At 45.7% G+C, this 19,024-nt stretch overlaps 1 protein-coding gene and 1 long non-coding RNA gene across 4 annotated transcripts in view; one reads left to right on the top strand and one right to left on the bottom strand.

Annotated features, from left to right (window-relative positions):
• The window catches only part of DCUN1D4 (defective in cullin neddylation 1 domain containing 4), a 71,298-nt gene extending 55,038 nt beyond the window's left edge, over window positions 1-16,260 (bottom strand). For 2 of the 3 annotated variants that reach the window (XM_027544482.1, XM_027544483.1), the window contains exon 1: window positions 16,122-16,260. In XM_027544482.1, the coding sequence (XP_027400283.1) occupies window positions 16,122-16,146 (25 nt within the window). In that variant the 5' untranslated portion in view covers window positions 16,147-16,260. Of the gene's footprint in view, window positions 1-15,652; window positions 15,855-16,121 lie in introns of those variants that run through there. The other variant, XM_027544484.1, reaches the window with a different exon arrangement.
• Window positions 16,261-16,529: 269 nt separating this feature from the next.
• LOC113894277 lies at window positions 16,530-18,205 on the top strand. Its single transcript, XR_003511528.1, has 2 exons — window positions 16,530-16,883; window positions 16,964-18,205. It is a non-coding gene; the product is annotated as an uncharacterized LOC113894277 (long non-coding RNA).
• Window positions 18,206-19,024: the final 819 nt, after the last annotated feature.

Here is a 19,024-nt window from a genome sequence, read left to right as displayed (position 1 = left end):
CTAACTCATTTCTGATGAGAGCATCAGGGAGGAAAAAGCGGCAGCATGTCCCACCAAAGTTGTCAATTAGTAAACACACAAAGTTAAAGAACCTTATTATTAAATAAAAAGATAATAAAACTGGTGAAATCAAAAGCAATCTACCAACTTAAAAAAAAACCACAAAAGATGGTGCAGAAAAGACATAACATCCATGTTATTTCTATTTCAGATACACCTCTTTCTTCTTGTCACTAAGAATTAAAATAAAAGTATTTTATTATTAGCTAAACTCCAGCTGGTCAATCAGTAAGCAATGCTCTCAGGTACAAAGTTTTTAATATAGCACTATGCACATATATGTACTGATAAATGCATTCTGCTGCTGCTGCTGCAAGTCACTTCAGTCGTGTCCGACTCTGTGTGACCCCATAGACGGCAGCCCACCAGGCTCCACCGTCCCTGGGATTCTCCAGGCAAGAACACTGGAGTGGGTTAATGCGTTCTGAGGACAATGAAAATGACGAACTAAACCAGTAATGGCTTTGGAGGTGGAGGTGGAGAACAGAACATGGGGTCGTTACCATGTCATTGCCAAAAAAGTGAAACAAAATTAAAGGTTATCAAAATCAGCATTCATCTACATGTTTCTGGAACAGAACAAGAGCAAGATGCAGCGATGCAGGGCTGGGCTGCACCGCTTTAGAGAGCTAAAGGTGATTCCACAGGGAAGGCTGAGGGGTGCTCCACGCCACTGGTTACATGGCCCACCCTCCTGAAACCTTAGTTTTACTCAGTGATGTGGAAAAAGTATATAATAGTGTATGTAACTAAGATTCACTGTTTAGGTCTGCCCTTTCTTCTAGAGAGCTTCCCTGGTAGCTCAGCTGGTAAAGAATCCACCAGCAATGTGGAAGACCTGGGTTCAATCCCTAAGTCGGGAAGATCCCCTGGAGAAGGGAATGGCTACCCACTCTAGTATTCTGGCCTGGAGAATTCCACAGACAGAGGAGCCTGGCCGGCTACAGTCCATGGGGTCACAAAGTGTCGGACATGACTGAGTGACTTTCACTTTCTTTCTCTTTCCTTCTAGAAACAGGAGCCCATTTTCCTACAGGTTTCGGGTACACTGAGGATATGAATGTCACTGAGGGGAAAAGAGACCCCTGCCAACCTGCAAAGGACAAGTAATAATGTAAGGTTGTAATCACAAGATTTTGGATTTGTGACTGCCGCACAAAAGGAAAAACTCCAACAAGGCCCTACACGATCTGACCTAAGTCATCCCATTTCATTATCCTGCTCATTCCATTCCAGCCACACTCTTCTTGACTACTCAAGTGAACTCCTAGCTCAGGGTCTATTTTATTTAATATACCCTCCTCCTCTTTCCCACCTCTGTTATCACTGGCCTGACGTTGACATCACTGAAATATCTGTTCAGACGTCACCTCATCCAGAGGCCTCCCTCCCCTGACTTCCCTATCCAAACCAGCACCTCCATCCCCACCAGAGTTACCAGCTGAGCTACCAGGTTAGGGTTTAAACCTTTATTTTTTGACCTTTTTAAAAATCTTTATTGAAATAGAAATCATACACCATACAATTGATCCATCTAAAGTACACAAGTCAATGCTTTTTAGTGTATACACAGCTGCACAACCATCACAATGTTATTTAACAATTTTTATCACCCCATCAGCAATCACTCCTCATTTTTCCCCTCACCGCTACATCATCAGGCAACCACTAACCCTACAGTTTGCCTTTATACATTTTCTATCAATAGAATCATAAGATATGAGGTCCTTTGTGACCCAGACATTATATTTTATATATATTTACATCTTTATCCTTTGTCACACTCCCTGAAGCCCAAGCTCCATGATGACAGGCATTTTCTTTAGCTTTGTTCACCACTTTATCCCAATACCTAGAAAAGTACAAGCTGTCTATGGGGTTGCACAGAGTCAGACACGACTGAAGCGACTTAGCAGCAGCAGCAGCACATGACCAATAAAAGGGGGGAAAATGTTTTTAAAGTACCCACTGGGGACTTCCCTGGTGGTCAAGACTCTGAGCTTCCAATGCAGAGGACCTGGATTGGATCCCAGGGCAGGGAACTAAATCCTGAAAGCTGCAACTAAGACCCAGTGCAGCCAAATAAATAAATAAACTTAAAAAAAAAAAAAAGTAGCCACTGGATTGAGCAATGTGCAAGTTACTCTATAACTGTGGTGAAGAATGAAATGAGGCATGGTTGGAGCAAGAAGTGAGGGATCAGTCTATCATCAGGCATAAACAACTTGTTGCAGAAGTTGGGCCATGAAGAGAAAGGAGAAACGCACAAAGGACAGAGTGGGTATTGAGTTTGGGCTTAACAATGAGGAGACTGGAGACATTTAAAATGCTGAGATTCAACTTGCTTCATACCCTAGAAGGTCACAGAAGCCAGAGCGCATAGAGTGGGTCAGATTACAAGTCAGGGTGGATCTATAATATGAGCACAAATATACGTAGCATATGTGATTTTAAAAAATTACAAAATGCACTTTAAGTTTAAAAATTCATTAAAAACCAGTTTTACTTCAAAATGACTTAAAATACAAAGTCTACCATAAAATGAAGTCTACTTTTGACCCTATAAACAGTAGTGTTTTCAACTGGTATTCTAGAACCAACTTACGCTTCTGCACACCAACTGATAAGTCATTGAGCTATGTGAGACAGCACAAGTACGTGTCTCACCTGTAAAACCTATTTTCACTTTTGAGGCCAAATTATTAAAACACACAGATCTGAAATGAGTTTTCCACACCGCAAAACTAGGAAAAACCAAAAGCCAGGTTTGTGGGTCAGCTTCATACCACACACTTGTCTAACTTGTTAGAAACAGGAATCTCTTGGTCTAACAGCACCTGCCTCATGAGAACACTGTGAGGATCAAACGAGCCCCTGCTGCAGTGTGCCCAGCACAGTGCGCGGCACAGAGCGGCCGCCACCTGAGTGGGGCTCTGTGTCACTCAGTGTCACTTGCATGCTGAGCAGGGTGGCCTGTATGGGGGAGGGCTGGCCGCAGCCTTGGCACCCTCCCTGCCATAGCCCAAACCAAACCCCGTGTACACACTGAGCCGCTGAACACTGATCCAGAGGCTGCGCATCAGAATCACCTGGGGAGTCTGAACAACTGCCACTGCTGGGGCCCCATCCAGGCCAAACAAAAATAGGAGTGGACTTGTCAGAGCTTCTCAAGCAGCCCAGGCGACTCTACACGCAACCAGAGAGGAGCGTACATCCCCACCCTCTCTTCAATCCCCAATCCACATCCAGTTCACAATCTCATCCAGGCCAGAGGGGAGTCCAACCCATTCACGGCAACCCCCGCAGCATGAAGACAAGATCAAGATCCAAGCTGTTCAAGGTCAAAAATCTAGGTGCAAACTGAAAGGAACCAAGGGGCAGTGAGGAGGAAGGCATGAACATCACTCTCCTCATCAATAAATACTTGTTATTTACAAGACACAAAGTCAGGAACGTGAGCGTGGAAAGGAGGAAACTGACGAGGTGGGACCAGGTCATCGTGGGTGACTCGGACCTTTCACTGAACACAAGATCCGAAGCTAAGGCCATCCAAGCACACCACCGCTTCTGGCTTTTTCCTCCTAACTCTCACAGGACCCAAAAAAAGTGGCTGGGAGGTGAAGCCCCGATCCAGGACAGGTGGCGTGCCACCCAGCACCTGTCACCAACCGCACAGCCTGCGCCTGCTGGTGCCACCATCTTAAAGGAGCTAGCCAGACTGGCTGCTCTCCCACCTTGACAAGATACAAAGGGCCCTAGACTCACTGGCTTCACCCCACCCTACCCACTGAAGAACACAGATCCATTTCATCTCACTGATGTTAGAAGAGGCCCGATTTGGGGTAAAGAGTACAGCTCTGGCCTCGGAAAGCCCCGGGTTAGAGTCCCTGCTCTGCAGAGTCCTAGCTGAAGGACGTTCCTGTTACCCAGCCTCACTAAATCAATCACCAGGCCCCTCCTCACCAGGCTCTTAGGGTGTGTGCCAAGCACTCAGCACAGCACTGGCCCATACTGTGAACCAACAAAGGTTCATTATTTTAATCCCTATTATTATTATTCAACATGGAAAAGATTAAGGCAGACAGAACCCAGAAGATCAAAAAGACAGGGCAGAAGAATGACAAGGGGACAAGTCTTTAACACTCTCACGTCAATAGCCAGCTGTCTGGACTTGAATGTTCAACACTCCTCCTCAAGCTTCCTGTTTAATTAAGAACAAATAATCTGTGGTCTAATTTTGGGAATGGAATCTGTAGAAAGAGATCTTAAAGGGGAAAAAGACTTAAACTCCTCAACTACAGAAAAAGATAAGAAATCAGTTCAAAGATGTTACACAAAAACAACATTAGTAGCTCTATAAGTTTTCTGGCTTTTCGGCAATGATGTTAGGTATCTCCTATATTCAAAAAGTATATGCTTAAAAGGTACTTAATACAAATGTCTGTTTAAAATAAAACCTTTAAGACTAAAAATTACTATTTCATTAGTGACAAGAAAAAGTATGGAAATACTCTTCTTTGCCATAATCAGTTGCCCAGCTAGAATGCATTTTTAAATAAATGACTAGTTTCATTGTGAAATGGCAATAATGAAAGAGGAGGAGTGGGAAAGAAGGAATTCATCCCAGACCCCGTTGGGATCCATTCCAAGAAGAAAAGAACCAAATGCAAAACAAAGTTAATCATAACAGGCTCTGCCATCAGCATTCATAAGCCAATGACAAAACACAGAATTCCAGTATACCTGCCAGGTTACCAAAGGATTAAATGAAATGCACAAATAAAATAATAGTATTTCAGAGTATTCTTGCCTGGAAAATCCCATGGACAGAGGAGCATGGCGGGCTACAGTCCATTGGGTCCCAAAAAGTCGGACGCAACTAAGCACACACATTATTTCATAGGCAGTCGCAGGCACCTCAACACCAGTGTCAGAATGCCCGAGTTAGCATCTCAACTCACCACTTACCAGCTGTGTGACCTTCAGAAGGTCACATTCTGTACCTCAGCTTCCTCATCTGTAAAATGGGGATGATAATAGTACATTCGTATTCCTACTTTCAAGGGCCGGAGTGAGGATTAAATGAATGAATGCAGGCAAGGCAACTGAAACAGCCTATGATTAATCACTGTGTATAAACATGTTGTCAGTCCCTCTCCTCCCCTGCACCCCCCCCCCCCCCCGCTTTCTTCCTCCTTTCTCCCTGCATCCTACATCTTCTGATTTCTCTCTTACCACTCACCTCCTTTCCACTCCCTGGAGCCTCTTTCTAGCCCTCTCCATGTGGCTCCTGCCCACCCCTCCACCTGATTCCCCTTAGCTCTGGCTTACCCAACTCTTTGCTACTGCCAGGCTGCTCCCTCTACTTGGAAAGCACCCTTCCACCTCACCCCTGGAGGCACACACCCATCTTTTCCTTCACATAATAGAACTTCAAAAGCTAAGCTTACACAATAATAGGTAACCCTTCCCTGAAGGACTTCCCTGGTGACTCAGATGGTAAAGGAATCTGCCTTCAATCCAAGTGACCAGGGTTCAGTTCCTGGGTCTGGAAGATCCCCTGGAGAAGGGAATGGCAACCCACTCCAATAATCTTGCCTGGAGAACTCTATGGACACAGGACCCTGGCAGGCTACACAGTCCACAGGGTCACAAAGATTCGGACACGACTGATCGACTAACACGTCACTTCACTTCCCTGAAGTCTAATTTGAATGACTACCTATTTGTTTCCAAGCATGCTGGGCATCCATCTAACCTTCCCTGTCCCATATTTCAACTGTCCAGGACTTCTCTGCCTCGACCACTAAGCACTGGAAGGAAGCTCCTTAAACACAAGGGCCAGGCTCAGCTGTCTTTGTCGCAGTAGCACCTGGCTACAGGAAAAACCTCAAAGGTTTGGTGAGTGACCAAGTGAGGCAATGCCTCATTTGCCTGTTTTGTTTCTTATGACCTCTTTTCCTCAACACGGTCTCCTTTCATTTATTTATTTGGCTGCTTTGGGTCTTAGCTGAGTCACACGGGATCTTAAATTGTGGCATGTCAGCTCTTGTTCCCTGACCAGGGATAGAACCTGGGCCCCCTGCACTGGAAGAGCAGAGTCTTAGCCACTGGACCACTAGGGAAGTCCCTCAAGGGCCTCTTTTTAAAGCCTAATAAGAAAACTGTCATTACACAGTAATCATTAGCAACAAAAACAGAAAAGTGCCAAGCATTTCTCTAAACATTTTGTGTTCTATCTAATTTAATTCTCAGGATCACTCCTGATCTTGCCTCCTACTCTTCCTCTCTGCCCAACCCCCAGCTCCACTCCAAGCACACTGCCTGTTTGCCATTCCTCAAACACAGGTCTGCTCCCCTCCTGGGAGTCTCTGAATTTGCATTCCCTCTCCCTAGAATGTCCCCTTCACCTCCTTCAGGCCTTCCCTGCCCAAACCATGTAAACTACAACATCCTCTGCTCTCGTTCCCCTCCCCTGCACACATGGGGCACGGGTGTGCTCCCCTTTCCTGCTTGGTTCTTCTCTAATGAACTGCTCACCATGGAACACACTTTCCCATGCTGGAATGAAAACTTCATGCCAGATAAAGAATGGGGCCTAGTACACAGTAGGTGTTCAATAAACACCACTGACTGAACAATTCCAAACCCCACAGTAGGTGGCTTTATGCATGAGGAACCTGAAGCTTACACAGAGTAGCTGAGTAATTTATCCACATTCACACAGCTAACAGGGACAGAACCCAGATATTCTGACTCTAGGGCCCACACTTAACTACTATGCTTCCCTGCCTCCCAACCTGACGCAGAAAACAAATCATCTCATCCAAGGAACTAATCCTAGAACTATATGCCTTTGGTCCACAGAAAAGCCATCCACCAGAAAAATCTGTCAAGGGAACAAGTCAACTAATTCAAGTCAGTTCTATGTGTAAAGTATTAATTGTCAGATTTATAGTTTATGCAGCACTGTTAGTTTTCTTTTGGATTTAATAGTTCAGTAAGAAGAGATTATTATATCTTTTTACACTGTAATATCCTCACAAACAGCAAAATGACAAATCATCAAATAACATGGAGGAGGCCTAAGCTGATATATATTAAAAGCCAAAAATTGTGGAAAGTACAGAAGTACAGACTGCAAGGGAATACAAGGGTATTTTGAGGGGTAACAAAAACATTCTATATCTTAATTATTGTGGTGGTTACACACACACACGTATTTATCAAACGAGTACAATTTATAGAATTAATTACATTCAATAGTGTAACTAAAGTGTAAAGTCTTTAGTGTAAAGTCAACTAAAAAGCATATTAGATATGATTTTTGGCTAAACAAAATAAATATTCTACCAGTATTATTTCCACACCTAATACTCTCAACAATTTGGGAGTGGGGGAGAGGACACAGATGTGATTAAGAGAAGATAGCAGTAAAGAGCTCTACACAGTGAGATCAGTGGGGTGACTGAATGCCTCAGAGTCCTGCAATGACCACTGACAAAGGCAGCTCCTACCACAAACACTGCCTCAGTACCCTCTTCAGTCTTTTGGATCACCTCAAGTCAGGGCTCTTGGACTCTGAACAGAGTCCAGGCAGGGTGGAAAGGCAGATCACTGCTCTTCTCCACATCGGCCTCTGCCATGTATCGACCAGTGATAGGTCTGGATGTTGAATTTGTCAGAATTCTTAGTTGCAAGCATCACAAACCAACTAGCTAACTTAAACAGAACAGCAATTCTTCTTTTCTAAGGTTATTAGATAGTTCCCACAATCTCCAGGAAAACCAGAGGCCCAATCATACCAGCTGTACAACCAAAACATCTAAGGGCAGAGTGCACCACTGACATAACCTGGACCTGCCTTCAGTTTCAGAATCACACTCTGGTGTGGGTGTGTCTGGGCAGCTCTGCTTTGACAGTTAGAATTCCCCAATCAGAGGAAGAACCAGGGCCCCAGAGACTGGCAAAGGCCATCACAGATATAAAGGGATGACACCCCATCTTTGCAAATACTACTGACATAGACAGCAAGTAATGAAAGGTTTTCAAAAATATTCACAAGGAAAACAATCCTCAAAGATGGAAATAAAATGAATCATACTCAGAGGTACTGTGATTTGGGGAGGGTGGGGGTCTTTCAACGCATTATTCAACGTTTAATGGTGGCTCAGGTGATAAAGAATTCGCCTGTGATGCAGGAGACACAAGTTCAATCCCTGGGTTGGGAAGATACCCTGGAGAAGGAAATGGCAACTCACACCAGTATTCGTGCCTGGAAAATCCCATGGACAGAGGAGCCTGGTGGGCTACAGTCCATGGGGGTCACAAAGAGTCAGACATGACTTAGCGGATAAACCACCACCAGCACCTGTACGTTATTTAATAGTTTCAAAAACTACAAAGCCTACCTTCCTAGATTGAAAATAACTCATTAACAGCATCTTCGGATTAAAACAAAAACAATTCAAATCTAAAACAGCAAATACTTTGTCTACCAGAATACTGGACATGATAGAGAAAAGACCCTTAGATCTGAACAGTCATACAACAGTTGTTAAAATATATGATTCTATTTAAAATGCACTTCAGCATTTTTTTCTATTTGAAACATAAGCCAAAAATTGGAGCCTCTTTTATAGCCACCAACATAATAGCCTCTCTTATAGCCACCAAGGGTCCATCTCATCAAAGCTATGGTTTTCCCAGTAGTCATGTACAGACGTGAAAGTTGGACTGTAAAGAAAGCTGAGTACTGAAGAAATGATGCTTTTGAACTGCGGTGTTGCAGAAGACTCTTGAGGGTCCCTTGGACTACAAGGAGATCCAACCAGTCCATCCTAAAGGAAATCGGTCCTGAATATTCATTGGAAAGACTGATGCTGAAGCTGAAACTCCAATACTTTGCCCACCTGATGAGAAGAACTGACTCACTGGAAAAGACCCTGATGCTGGGAAAGACTGAAGGCAGGAGGAGGCAGGGATGACAGAGGATGAGATGTTTGGATGACATCACCGACTTGATGGACAGGAGTTTGAGTTGGTGATGGACAGGGAAGCCTGGCGTGCTGCAGTCCATGTGTTTGCAAAGAGTTGGACACGAATGAGCGATTGAACTGAACTGATAGCCACCACTATTTTTTTAGTACTTTTTTTTGTTTGTTTTGTTTTTATTTTTTGTGGCTGCACAGCATGCAGGATCTTAGTTTCCAAATCAGGGATCAAACTTGTGCTTCCTGCAGTAGAAGTGTGGTGTTTTAACCGCTGAACCACCAGGGAATTCCCAGCCACTGCTGCTGCTAAGTTGCTTCAGTCGTGTCCAACTCTGTGCGACCCCATAGACGGAAGCCCACCAGGCTTCCCCATCCCTGGGATTCTCCAGGCAAGAACACTGGAGTGGGTTGCCATTTCCTTCTCCAATGCACGAAAGTGAAAAGTGAAAGTGAAGTCGCTCAGTCATTCCCGACTCTTAGCGACCCCATGGACTGCAGCCTACCAGGCTCCTCTGTCCATGGATTTTCCAGGCAAAAGTACTGGAGCGGGGTGCCATTGCCTTCTCCGATTCCCAGCCACAAATATCTTTAAATGTATGTTCTGCTTAAAAGAGTAATTCTCGAGAGGTACCTCTGCTAACCTGAATCTCAGAATAAAAAAAAAGAATATGCTATGAAAGGCTACTAACTGTAATTTAAGCTGGTCACCTAAACAGAGATGTCAGTATTAATGTCAGAGCCTCAGAAAACTCACCTCCAACTAACACAATTTACTTTCTAAATAAAGAAAGACTTTGGTGAGCTTAATGTATTCTTAACATTAAAAAAAAAAAACAAAAAACCCTTAGGACCAGACGCTGTTCATAAAACAAAATAGGAAGGGAGACAGACACTTCCAGGCCCTTTACCATCAGACCTGCCAAGCCCTGCCCAAGCCTTCCCCACCGCGGCCTATTACACACCAGGTCAGAAGTGGACACAAGTACTGTTACATGCACACTCTTGTCCCTCAGCACATCACCGGCGCGCTACTCCCTTCTGGAGAACCTCTCCATGCCACAGACATTCTTCAAAACTGATATCTGCATGTATTTAAAAATACATATTATTTAATTTGGTTTGCATAGGACAACTCTGTCCAAAAAAAGGGCAGAGAATGAATAAGTGAAAATTCGTATTCCTGGAAGAAAAACCTAAAGATAACAAAAGACATCTCAGAAGCAGAATTGCAGGAGGAAGCATTAAAATCTTTCAGATAATTCACTACCTGCTCAAGAGCTGACCATCTAAGTTCAGTTCATTACATATTTGAGGTCCTAAGCAATGCAATGCACTGGACCACAGCATGGATACTAAGGCAGAGTTCCAGATCTCAAGAGAGAGTTATCGTCTAACTGGAAAAGGGACAAGTAAGTAAACACACAGCTACTGTTAATAAGAAAACTGAGAATAAAAGTCAACAGTCCTTGGAGATTCAGTGGAGGGAAGGAGTCTGCTAGAGTGGGAACAAGGAACAATTAAGAGAAGCGGCACTGAGGGCCGAGGGAGGAGAAGGGTTCAGGGGAAAGAAACCGAGCTTAAAATATAGAACCAGTTCAACCCCAGCTTCTGAGACATCTGTAAGCAACTGGGAGCTTTGAGGTTTTGGGGTAGAGGGGTCATAAGGACAAAGATATTCAACTGATGATGAAGAGGATAAATAGGAGGCTGAGCCTGGCAAAAATATTACTTGCTAGTTATTATAAGAAAGGATGGCTCAGACCTAGGGTGATGGCAATCAGTATGGAACAGAGAGTACAGGCATAGGAAGAGATGCAAGCTTGCACTTGCTACCAACCAAGAAAAGAGAGGATGAGCAACGTCTAAGCTTCCAGCCTGGGTTATTAAATGAACTGCAGTTTCATTCACCAAATGAAAAAAGTGAACTGGTCTTGTTTTCATCTTTATTTTGGCCACTAGGAAGCTCAGAGCCAAAATACATGGCCCATTTCTAACATACAGCAAGCATTTATGTGTAGCTTGTAAATCTGTATTTTCTTTCTCTTGACAGAATTTTATTTAAAGTTACCTCTAATTATTTTAGAATTTGGCAGAAAATATATCAACAGTTAAAATTATTGAGACCAAGTCAAAGACAGTTGGACACAGTAGCTGATTCAGGGATATAACTATAGGCTATAGGCTGCCAACTCATAGCATTCTCCTCACCCTTCTTCAGCCCTAGGGAAGTCTGGAATCCACAACAGAAGCTAAAAATGCCAGACTTTCACCTTCTCCACCTCCCTTACAACTAGTAGTGGCATGACGCCAATTCTACCCAATGAAACTAAAGGGAAAGTCTCCAAGGTGACCTTCCAGAAAAGATTCCTCTCTGCAAGGGAGGGAACTATAAGGAAATACGCTGCTTTCACCCTATTCTTACATAGGCATGATGTCTGGTGCTACAGCAACCACATTGCGAACATGAGGCAATGAGCCTACAGCTCCTGATAAACCAAAATACTAAAAATAAAGGAAAAAAGTATACAAAGAGCCTAGATTCTTAAAAGACATACTGAGACTCTGTACCAGCCTTAGAACCATCCATCTCTAAATTTCTTGCTACCGAACAAAAATAAGCTCTATTACTTAAGCCACTTTTGATGGAGTATTTATTTGCCAGAGGCATCCTAAATCATACAACAAAAGTTATCAGGAGGTCAGTTTCTGAAACTATGATTTTTTTACACTGCTGACTACACAAGACTATTACTATTGAGATGAGAGCAAGGCAAACACATATAATAGGAAAAAAGCAATAAATAAGAGCTTCTGGGAGCAGTTAAAGAGAAATGGATATAACATTAAAGAACATTTGAAAAAATGTGATCAAGTGTTAACAGGGGTACTTCTTGGGAGCAAGAAGAGAAGAAGAAAAAACAAAAGTACAGAAATTCTCAGAAGTGGAAATGTGAGCTCAGTCGTGTCCTACTCTTTGCAACCCCATGGACTGTGGCCCACCAGGCTCCTCTGTCCATGGGATTTTTCTGACAAGAATACTGGAGAGGGTTACCATTTTCTCTTCCAAGGGAGAAAATGAGGGGGTCTTTCTTTTCTGGCAATGTTACTGGTAAAACAACCTAAAAATTTTCCCACTATAGATTTTTCTCTACTTATGATGGGGTTATGCCCTGAGTAAACCCACTATCTAACTGAGAATATCCTATGTCGAAAATACATTTAATAAACCTAACCTACAGATAACAGCTTAGGCTAGCCCATCCTAAACATGCTCAGAACTCTTATGTTAACACACAGCTGGGCAAAATTATCTCACTTCAAGCCTATTTTATAACAAAATATTGACTATCTCAGGTAATTTTTTTTTTTTTTTTGGCTATGCTATGTGGCATGCGCGATCTTAGTGCCCCCACCAGGGATAGGATCAGTGCTCTCAGCATTGGGAGTGCAGAGTTTTAACTGCTGGACTGCCAGGGAAGTCCCCTCAGGTAATTTACTGAAACTGTACTGAAAGTGAAAAACAGGATTGCTGTCTGGGTACAAAACGATTGCAAATGTACTGGTTGTTTACCCTCCTGATTACGTGTCTGACTGGGAGTTGCCGAGGTCGCCATTCAAGCGTCAGGAGAATATAATACCATGCATCACTAACCTGAGAAAAGATCAAAATCCAAAATGCAAGGTACAGTTTTTATCAAATGCAGATTGATTGAACACCGCTGTAAAGTCAAACCATTCTTAAGTTGGAACCATCTGCTTAAAACAGTTGCAAAAGTTCTGGGAAAAGTTTAAGAAACATCTGTTTAAATGCATAACTAAGCTCAAAAGAAAATAAAACCTCCCCAAAGGCCAAAAATCAAAGAGGAACCTAAAAACCATAGCAGAAAGTGCTACGATAATAACGTATAGGAACCTGGGGTTTGAGTGCTGGGGAAGAGACAGCGTCATGTGTATCTATAGGGCACCTGCCCTTTGGGATGAAATTGAAAAAAGAGAAAAGGGAACAAAATGACTGGCCTAATATTTTCTTTAAAAACACCACCTTAAAGACAGTTACAGCTCTGGTTTTCAACCTCATACACCTCACCCTTTACAAGAGCAAATTTCATGACACATGCACTATTAAAAAAAAAAAAGGAAAACATAACCAGGTTAAATATTTACATATAACAAAGGAGTTCCTGGATATGTCACCATAAGCTTAAGAAAAATATAAAACAGATATAAATCTTTTCCTGATAAAATCACACACTGCCCAATTTTTCAGCCATTATGAAATGAACCTTATGAGTTCATTGAGTCAAGCACTCAAGTTCAATATATTTTTAACCATACTAGATTGTTTCCAAATCTTTGGACTTCTTCGTAAAATTTTTATCATCGGGGTCATCACAATAATCTTCTAGTGACCATGCTACCAATGGTTTCATAATACTTTATACATCACATTAAAAAACTCTGTCATTTCTGAGCTAACCTGAAAGCCCTCCACATTACACGTTTTGGAGTCGTCATTGCATATAAATGGTAAAGGGAACTGGCAAAGGATGTGATGTCTGCAGTCTACAGGCTGAAAGGATGGTTTCTAATACTAAAGAAAAACACATGAAAACCTAAGGTTCTCTCCACCAAGTTTACCCTCCTCTAGTCTCATTTGCTTTCCATGCTTCTTTGAAAACCGTAGACATCAAATATTCCCTTTGCTCATCCTGACATTTTCACACTGGCTTAAATAAATGAGATCATTTTCATCGCAATTCCATTAAGCCACCTCCAGCTCTCAATTGGTGGCACAGTGGTAAAGAATACGCCTGCCATTGCAGGAGACGCAAGAGACCTGAGTTCGATCCCTGGGTCAGGAAGATCCTTTGGCGTATAAGTGGCAACCCACTCGAGTATTCTTGCCTGGGAAATCCCATGGACAGAGGAGTCTGGCGGATTATAGTCTACAGGATCACCAATTAATCAGACAGAACTGAAGAGACTAAGCACGCACACGTACATGCACACACACTAAATTCAAGACCATCTTTTCCCCAAAAGTCCCCTTATTCTTTGGCAATCCAAACGGCCCAAGAACTGCAAACACAATTCATACTATCTTCACAACATTTTTATGTGTCTCCACCGCATTCTTAGATTTAACTAAGACGGAACCTTTTAACCTGGTGTTTATACACACAGGAAGTCACAAATACACACTATTCTAAACGCTGCTTTAAATTGCGTCGCATCTTCAATGTTTTTCACAACCTATGTACTAAATGGTTCAAGACGAAGCGTTTATTCTACAAGTAAGGGTACCAAATGCAAGTGGGAAATATTCAACTTGGAGATAAAGAACCCAAGTGTGAAAGGACTGCGCTTGGCTTGGTTCTCGCCCACCCGCTGACACGGGGAGAAGGTCCCAGGGAACATGAACGCCTCCCTGGAGTGCGCTAGGGTCCGCGGGGAATAAAGCACGAGTTAGCGGAGCTGGGAGGCTCCGAGGGGCGCGCTGCATTCTGGGACTCGTTTCCACAGTTACCCACGTGCACCCAACCCAACCGCGGTCCGGACTACAAGTCCCAGAATTCCGCGGGACCGCCTTTCCCCTTCACACCCGGCGACTGGTGCCAGACCCTAAAGGAAACCCCTAAAGCGCCCTCTCCGCAAGGCTGTAAGAGGTCGCGCCCCGCGGGCGCTGCGCTGGGTTTGTGGTCCGGCCCTCCCGGCAGGGAAGCGGATCCCGAAGCACCAGCCTCCACACCTGACGATCAGAAATTAGACAACTGCGTCACAGACTGCCAAATCCTCGGACCGTCAGGGACCCCCCCCCCCCGCCGCCCCGCCCCTAGACTCCAGGGCCCGACCCCTCCAGCACCCACAGCGGAAAACCCGCAGCCTGCTTCCCTGCCCCGCCTCCCAGTCCCGCAGCCATAGCCCGCGCCAGCGTTGACCTCGCTTCCCGCCGATCAGGGGTAACCGCGGCAAGCGCCAACCTCAGGGCACCTCCCCCGCCCCCTCCACCCCAGCCCCGCCCCCCCTTATACTCCGAAGCTCAAGGCTCCCCTTCAAGGGACCCAGCCTTAATCCAGGGAAGGATACATCTCCCCCAAACACATAGTCCGACACCTTCCCCCCCCCTCCCCGAGCCCCGCGCGGACAGAATCTGGACAAGACAGTGTTCCCCCTGCCCCGGCCCCTCCCAACCTCTCTTCCCTCACAACTAGCTCTTCACCCCCACAGCACCTCCTCTACCCCTGCCCCCATCCTGTCACCCCAAACCACCTTCTGCCTCTCCTCTCACTCCCAATTTCCTTATGTTCCCAACACCTGCTCCATCCTATTACCCCAACGTCGGCCCCCTCTCACCACCCCCAGTTCTATCCCTCCACGTTTCCTATGGCCCTCCTGCTCGCCGGACTCCCCAACTATCCCATCACACCCCAATCCCTCCCACCATCTCGCTTTCCCATTACATCAGCCCTCATCTCCTTGCCTGCCCTCCTGCCCCGCACGGCCGCTGCCCCCAATCCTCCACCCCATTGTTCCCCCCCACCCCCGCCATCCAGCCCTTCTTCCCATTGTCCCCGCCCCCGCGCTCCCCTAGCACTCACCCGCCTTTCTCACGGAGCCGCCCGCACCGCTCAGCCCCTAGGAAATCCTCACCCCTGCGCCCCGCTCGCTTGCTCGCTCCCTCTCTCCCTCCCCCCGTCGGTGCCAACCCCCAACCCTGCTCGCTAGCGCCCGCCGCCGCCTCCACCTCCATTCACCCGGGACACTCTGGTCCCGGCCCTTCATCGCACGTCCCGCCCCCCCTTCCCCCAACACTGAAATGGAGCCAGTCCCCACCCCCCTCACCTCCGCCCTCCCCCGGCAGGCCGGCCCCTTCCCCCCACGCCCGCCCCCGCCCCGCGCCGCCCGCAGCGTCACCGCCCGCCCCGGCCCCGGGAGGGGAAGGGGTGGCTCCCGGGCAGGGGATCCCGGCGCGTTTCGGGACAGGAGGCGCGGGGCGGGGACTGCGGGAGATGAGCGGAGAGTATTGGCAGCCACCCGCTCCCAGCCGGCTGGTTCTCTGTTACTCACTGACAGCGGCGGCATCCGAGTGCATTTTCGGGCAGCTCACACCGCTCTCGCCGCCCAAGCTCCCGCGCTCGCCTCGCGGTCCCCCCACCGGCTCGCCGCACCTCGGCTGGGAGCTGAGGACCCGCCGCCGGGCACTCTCGGCCCGCCCACCTCGCCTCCTCCATTGGCTGAACTTCGGCTGAGGGGCCGCCCACCCGCGTCTCTCATTTGACAAAAAGAGTGCGGAGAGAGCTGGTCTGGAGCTGGCAAAGAGGCCCCGCCCCCTGAAGTCCAATATGATTGGCCCCGGCGGCTCGTCCCCGTACCGCCCCTGGCGGGGGCCATGCTTCCGAATAACAGGTTGGACCTGGCCGCTGTCACTCAGCCCCGGGGGTCCAAAAGCGCGTGTAGGGGCGAGGCTGGGGAATTGGTCCACCTTGACCCTGGAGCCCCGCCCTCTGGTGGGCGGGACTGGTGGAGCTGTAGACCAACCAAGAAAGATAGGTCGGCGTCTGAAACAAAGCAAGCGAAGTGTTTCCCAAAGAATTGAGAAGGGGAAGAGCTGTTGGTGCGGCTTGTTCCTGCTGCACTGAGTAGGGGAACTAGCTCTTCTCCGCTGACTCGACGCGTCGGAGTCTCCTGCTTGTCTCTCACGCCTCCGAGCGGCTCTCTACGGGAGCCCAGTCCGCGACGAAGTTGGACTGTGACTTCGCTTGCTGGCTGTTTCCTGCAGCTAGAGACTGGTCAAGAATCGCCGCGTCTTTATTTCCAGCAAACCCTCTGGTGAGGAACAAATTCTTTCTTGCACAACAAGTCACAACAATCCATTCTGTCCTCATTTTCGAAATGCGCTTCTTTTCCAGCGACAACACATTTCCTCCTCCTTCGTCACAAATGGGCTGTTCTAAAGGCTTCGACTGCTCCATGTCGGTGATACACATTTGTGTGCCCGCAGACCACATGCAGAAAACCAGCGGCCACTCTCTGAGCTTCGGGCTCAGGCTAACACCTGAGCAAGTCCAGGGCTCAGGTCACCAGCCCTCGAAAGACAGTAAGCGTCAGCTAAGCGAACCTAAGTCAATGACGGCAAGAAGCGGTCCGAAAAACTTGTTTGGCTGTTATTTGGCAGAGGAAGGAGTTAGTTTAGATGACTTCTTCTGATCCTTGAGTTTCCTCAGTCAAGAATTCTCACCATTTTCCAGAGTTCCGACGAGTTTTTCGCAAGGCTTTCAAACCAACTCATCATACTCACCATGTTATTGTAGCGGAATAATATTTTGAGATATTAGTGGAGGACCGCCTCTCCTATCCCAGCCACAGCACACAAACACCATTTCCCTGTGTGCAGAAGCCTTGCCCCATCCTGCAGCTAGGCCATTCCACCCTCCCGCCTTAGAGAATGGATGACACTAAAAACAGCTGGTAACCAATGAGTCGTTTGGTTTTAGACTTATACAGCCAAAGCTTTTGAGTTTCAGGGTTCTGAAATTTATGTTTCAAATCAGGGCATAAATATTAAGGCCAAAAACAGCCTATTTGAAAGAACAAGATGAAACCAGTTCCTCCGTCCCACACCACTCCCCTTGTAATATACTCCATCTTTCTTAATCCCTAATGTCTCATTTTGTATCTATTATGCTTCTATCATTAAAATACTTATGAATCACTCCATCTAATAATAGATTCTCAGAATTGAACCTGAATTTATCCACTTCAGGTTCAATTCAGACAAGACAAGAATCTCATCTCTTCATTGGTGACCTTTAACCTAACAGAGCATCAGCTGGGCCCTGCAGAAATGGATAGTTACCTCTGGACTCTGAAATGAGGCATCCTTTTGGGGCAGATCTAATTGTACAAACGTCTGTCCTTAGCCTGAGCAGAGAAACTGCTCCTGCATTCTTTATACCATTTGTGTTTTCAACTTATTCTACACATCTAAGAAGTACTTATAGTTCATCCAAGTTTATAATATTTTGAATATGTGATATTTGTATGGCTTTTTACTGCTTATAATGGTACTTCAAGGGCCGAGACACATGTTTTTTTGCACAAAAATGGACTTGTTATTTGACACCTCTAAATTAAAATAAGACCAAAATTAATTTGTTGTAGATAGTCATTTGCTATATCGATTTATTTGCAGCCAACTATATAATAATGTATTGATATATTAATATTAATCTACATGAGGCACCTGCCAGCTGCTTTGCCCCAACACCCAACATTGTCCTCTGGCACATAAAAATGTACAGAATATACAGCCTTTGTTGTATACAGCCTTTCAGTTGGGTCCGTATGATTATTTTTAAAGAAAAAAAACAGATCTAGAGAGTAATTTACACAGATGTTTATAGTGAGTCAGCTGTAGCCTGAGGATTGGGAGGCAAGCTCACAGTCTGCTAAGCCTCTCTGGCCCACAAGTCTTATGAATAATAAAACAGATATAATGAAGTGACTGCATAGTGAAAGTGTTAGTTGCTTAGTTGTGTCCTAATCTTTGCGACCCCAGGGACTGTAGCCTGCTGGACTCCTCTGTCTGTGGGATTCTCCAGGCAAGAATACTGGAGTAGGTAGCCATTCCCTTCTCCAGGGGATCTTCCCGGCCCAGGGATCGAACCCAGGTCTCAATCGTTGCAAGCCGACTCTTTGCTATCTGAGCCACCAGGGAAGCTCAAGTGACTGCATACTATTCTGTATATATCACCCTGTCATTTTAACAATCCCCAAGATTATAAACCTTTGAGGGTAGAAAGCTTGTTTTTAATCTTTATGTCCCCAGCACCAACTACAGTGCATTCAGAGTAGGCACTAATTAACTCTTCCTCAGAGTGAACTGCACATTGATGGTAAGGTGTAATTTTAGATGTGGAAGGAACCCTGCAGATGATCAAATCCAACTTCCTCATTTAAGAATATGAGGC

The sequence above is a fragment of the Bos indicus x Bos taurus genome, chromosome 6 (genome assembly GCF_003369695.1).
Source record: "Bos indicus x Bos taurus breed Angus x Brahman F1 hybrid chromosome 6, Bos_hybrid_MaternalHap_v2.0, whole genome shotgun sequence".
In the NCBI taxonomy this organism is placed as follows: Eukaryota; Metazoa; Chordata; class Mammalia; order Artiodactyla; family Bovidae; genus Bos; species Bos indicus x Bos taurus.
This window is presented reverse-complemented; position numbering and strand designations above follow the sequence as displayed.